The sequence below is a fragment of the Gastrolobium bilobum genome, unplaced genomic scaffold (genome assembly GCF_033153095.1).
Source record: "Gastrolobium bilobum isolate Gb01-03AN ecotype WA unplaced genomic scaffold, APGP_CSIRO_Gbil_v1 utg186023, whole genome shotgun sequence".
Classification (NCBI taxonomy): domain Eukaryota; kingdom Viridiplantae; phylum Streptophyta; class Magnoliopsida; order Fabales; family Fabaceae; genus Gastrolobium; species Gastrolobium bilobum.
The window spans coordinates 1-4,886 of NW_026896626.1; the positions used below are offsets into that span (position 1 = coordinate 1).

The 4,886-nt window shown below is 31.7% G+C and overlaps 1 protein-coding gene across 1 annotated transcript; it reads right to left on the reverse strand.

The window, feature by feature from the left end:
* Positions 1-1,454: 1,454 nt before the first annotated feature.
* Positions 1,455-3,982, reverse strand: LOC133301099 (CRC domain-containing protein TSO1-like). Its single transcript, XM_061500701.1, has 2 exons — positions 3,491-3,982; positions 1,455-2,300 (listed from the first exon to the last, which is right to left on the reverse strand). Exons 1-2 carry the CDS (start codon positions 3,980-3,982, stop codon positions 1,455-1,457), a joined length of 1,338 nt encoding a protein of 445 aa, XP_061356685.1.
* Between the last annotated feature and the right edge of the window lie 904 nt (positions 3,983-4,886).

Consider the following 4,886-nt stretch of genomic DNA (forward strand, 5'->3'; position numbering starts at 1 on the left):
GGAAAAGAATTACTTTTAAAAATCGAATTTTAATTTTTAAATCGAATAAGTAAATGACCATTTGTGGTGGCAGACAAGGCATTGAATGTTCCACTGCCATCACATTGGTATCCAAAAAGAAATCAGCTGTTTTAATTGTTTTTTATGTTAGAATTGGTCATCTGATCTAAAACTTAAAATTTGAAATGGTTTAAAATTTTGAATTTAAATATGGATGGTAGGAAAAAAAAAATTGTTTTAAAAATCGAATTTTAATTTTTAAATCAAAAAATTTAATAACCATTTGTGGTGGCAGACAAGGCATTGAATGTCCCACTTCCCATCACATTCGTATCCAAAAAGAAATCAGCTGTTTTAATTGCTTTTTATGTTGGAATTGGTCATCTGATCTAAAATTTGAAATTTAAAATGGTTTAAAATTTTGAATTTAAATATGGATGGTGGGAAAAGAATTACTTTTAAAAATCGAATTTTAATTTTTAAATCGAATAATTCACAGGTCTACTATTATTATTATTATTATTATTATTATTACTATTATTATTACTTGTAGTATAAGAGACATTTTTTCACTTTTTCCTCCTTACGGGGCAATTCACTCTTCCGAATTTCATAGGAGTTAATTGACCGTTATCACAAGAATTATTAAACCCTTATTATATTATATGGAGATTAATTTTATCATTTTACACAAAAATAATATATAAGTGAAGTTCAAAAAAAAATATGAGAAGACAAAAAAATAAAGATAAAACCCATCTTTTAATGGAATGTAAAAGTAACATGAGAAAATTTTCTTATATAAAATAGAAAATTATTTCCTTATTATTATTATTATTATTATTATTATTTTCTTTATTTTGTTTTACAAGAGCACAACTTATTATTACCGAAGTAAAAAGAAGCTACCCAATAGGTGCAGCTCAGTTGGTAATTTGGCGCTGAGTTAGCGGGGTTGGATATGTGTTCGATTCCCGCTGAATGCATTCTTGGGGAGGGGGCTGAACCTTTAGCCTTCACTGTTCCCCCGCACTCCGGATTAGTCCCATAGCCGGCTCAAAGAGTCGAAGCTCGTGGGGATACCAGAGGGAGCCAACTCGTCTCAAAGAGATAATTAGGGTTGGGTAACTCCAAAAAAATTAAAAAGAAGCTCAATAGACATAAACCTAAGCATAACATCTATTGCAACAAACTAAATACAAGCTTAAAAAGAGGGGAGGAAACATAGAGGGCTAACTTACTAGAAAAAAATATCCTCACTCTAATTATGAGGGGCTTGAGAAAAGGAAAGGAAGGTATTGATTGTGATATCAACTTGTTGATGCCACCTCTGCTACTAGGAGATGATCCCAAGTCACAATTAGCAGAAGATATATCCTCTTGCCATTTGGAGAAGAAATTTTGACGCAAGTGATATGAGAGCCATCACCTAAAGTGATTAATTAATTAATACCTTACATTTTTTCACATGTTTGTGGTTCTTCTGTATCAGCTTCTATTCCTATTGGAGGAGAACCATCCTTTATATTCTTTCTACCATATGTGTTCTTGCAACCTTTACATCTGCAATTAATAGAACAACCAACACAATTCTGAAAACATTCACAATATTTCTTCAAGCAACGTGATTTCTTGCAGCTGCATCCTCTTTTATGTCGAGCTGAACCTGATGCTGGAGTATTTTTCTGATCATCATCCCCGGTTCCAGTGACTTTAGAATCGAATGCATTTGGGTTTTGAGATTCAATCTTCTTTCGAGTTAGAATAAGAGTATCTTCATGAATTGGTTTGTTGAAGCAATCCTTACAACCACAAGGTTCTAAGCAATAGACACCAGAAGCAAAGCACTCACAAAAAAGCTTCAAACATTTTGATTTCGTGCAGTTGCAACGTTTGCATCCCTGATCAGTTTCTTCCATTTTTCGCCTTTTCTTGTTGGAGCTGTTCTGATTGAAATCTTCTTCTGCTGGTTGAACTTGATTCTCTGGTGGATCCAATTCTCTTTTGGATGATTGAGTTACCAATTGTGAATGCTCATGTTCTTGGCTTATAGAGAGATTGAAGGAAGAAGTGACACCTTTGTAATCTTTTAAGCTTGGAAGTGTGTTCAAGTGTGAACTAATTTCTGGCAAAGTGAAACTTTGTGAATTCCCATTGCAATTCGTAGGAAGAAGAAGATGGTTTTCATTAGCAACATTCTTCTCAACATACTGTGATGTAGTGTTTGAATTCTTATTTCTTTGCTCACTGGCCACTTCAAAGTCTATACAGCGTATCCATGAACCATGGTGCAAAACAAGCTTAAAACAAAAGAAAAAAAGAATCATTATAAAATGATTATGTCTTGTTTTATTATTTTCACGTCAAAAAAATATAATGATTGAATTTTTGCCATGATGTACATATAAAGTAATGATTGGAAATGCTACATCAATATAAACCATAACAAAAGGTGACTAGCAAGAGTGATATGCAATTATACACATAAATAATAGGAAAAAGGATGGTTATATAATTTAGAGAAAAGTTGACCAATGTCTCTGTAGTTTCCTCCAGAATCACTTATGCTCTTGTGGTTTTTTTATCACATATGCTCTTGTGATTTGCAAAAGGGTATATTTTTTTTATCACATATGTCCCTGAGATTTTTTATTTTTTACAAAGAACAGGGACATATGTGATAAAAAAAATCACAGGGACATAGATGATTCTGAAGCAAATTAGAAGGGCATTGGTGAACTTTTCCCTATAATTTAATGGTGTACTAGTACATATACCAGTATAATACATGCACCATTTGCAGTTAGAATATTTTTTCAAGAAAAAGGTTTTTTATCTATATTTACAAGATAGAATACTGTTATTTCCAATTAGTGTTATGACTAATGTTTACTACCAGATTGTTTTATCGTTAGATCGATTATGTGAATCCAACGGTTCTGATTTAACTTTATATAAACCTTCATTCTTCTCACTATATTTAATACTTTTTATTTATTTTCACATTTGTATGATTATGATTTCCCATATTTAATGTGAATATGGGGAACTATAACCATACAAATGTGGGAATAAATATAACCCTACGGTGAAATAAACTAGTAGTGACATTTGTAGTAACACTAATTGGTAATAACAATATTCTATCTCTATTTATAATGAGTAATGATACTCATATATATTCATATCAACCAAACATAACCTACAAAAATCATGCCTTTGAGATAAACTCTTGGATACATTCATCCAACCTAAAAAACGAGAAAACCCTAGTCCACAAAACTTTCCAACTTGCGAGAATAAGAATTAGGGTTGTCAGTCATACATAGTTGTACCCTTGTATTTTTTTTTATAAAGAGTTTGTTTTAGGACTCAAGCATGTGATCTTCACGGTCAGAACAAAAAACCTTACCAAAGTCTAGCTAGCCCTTGGAAACATACAACCTACATGCAATAAAATATATAATACACATAAATTTCCCTTTCCTACCTCATCATTTGTCTTCGCATTTGGATTGCTCATCATCAAAGCAACATTGGCAAGATTGTCCTGATGTGTATGGTCTGTGACTGTGGCTGCTATTGGCTCAAAACAATGATCTTGGATATCAAGTTCAGAACCAGAAGCAACTGAATCAACAACGTGCATTATCCCATCATTATTGGTGGTAATTTCATACAATTCTCTTGAGCAATGATGCGCATGAGTAGAATCTGCAAGAGCCAGATCACTTGAGTAAACATCATTTCCATATTCTGAAGAAACCTTAGCCTTTGATGTGCCAAATGAGTTGAAACAGCTAGCATGGGGTGATGCGAAAACACGAGGAGGGGATGAAAAGATGAGTGAATTGAACGTCTGAATATTGTTAAGAGACTTAAGGGGCTTCAAAGGAGATAAATTATTGATATAGTTGAACACAGGTGAATCCTCTAAGTTAGGGGAGGGAGTGTTCATTTGGTTCCCCTTTGGTGTCTCCATGTTCAGAGAGGCACCACCTCGCTCTTCTCTTTCTCTAAATGTGGTCTTTTATGAATTTTATAGATGAAATGAGGGTTCAAGAAGTGATAAAGAAAAATAATAATGATAATAAGTGTAATTGTTACCTAAATTAAGAAGATTTAATTGAATGATAATAATTAAAAAAATTATTTGATTGAATAATTATAATTTTTAAGCGTAATCACAGAACACTCAACTTGAATATTAAAGTCCTTTTATTTTCCATTTTGTGTCTCACTTGTATATTTACATAGTTTCCTTTTGTCATTGATAAGGGTATATTTGAATGTAGATTCAATGAGGAAGGAACGAGTAATTTTTCGTTTTTAAGTAAATATTTATAACATTTGAAAAAAATTACAGTAATTTTTTTATTTAACATTTAAGTTATCCATCTTATGACTTAGATTGGGCCTTGTACCACCATCCATATTTAAATTCAAAATTTTAAACCATTTCAAATTTTGAATTTTAGATCAGATAACCAATTTCAACATAAAAAGCAATTAAAACAGCAGACTTTTTTTTGGATACCAATGTGATGGGCAGTGAAATATTCAATGCCTTATCTACTACCACAAATGGTCATTTAATTATTAGATTTAAAAATTAAAATTTGATTTTTAAAAGTAATTCTTTTCCCACCATCCATATTTAAATTCAACATTTTAAACCATTTCAAATTTCGAATTTTAGATCAGATGACCAATTCCAACATAAAAAGCAATTAAAACAGCTGATTTCTTTCTGGATACCAATGTGATGGGAAGTGGGACATTCAATGCCTTGTCTGCCACCACAAATGGTTATTAATTTTTTGGATATAAATATTAAAATTCCATTTTAAAAGAATTTCTTTTTCCCACCATCCATATTTAAATTC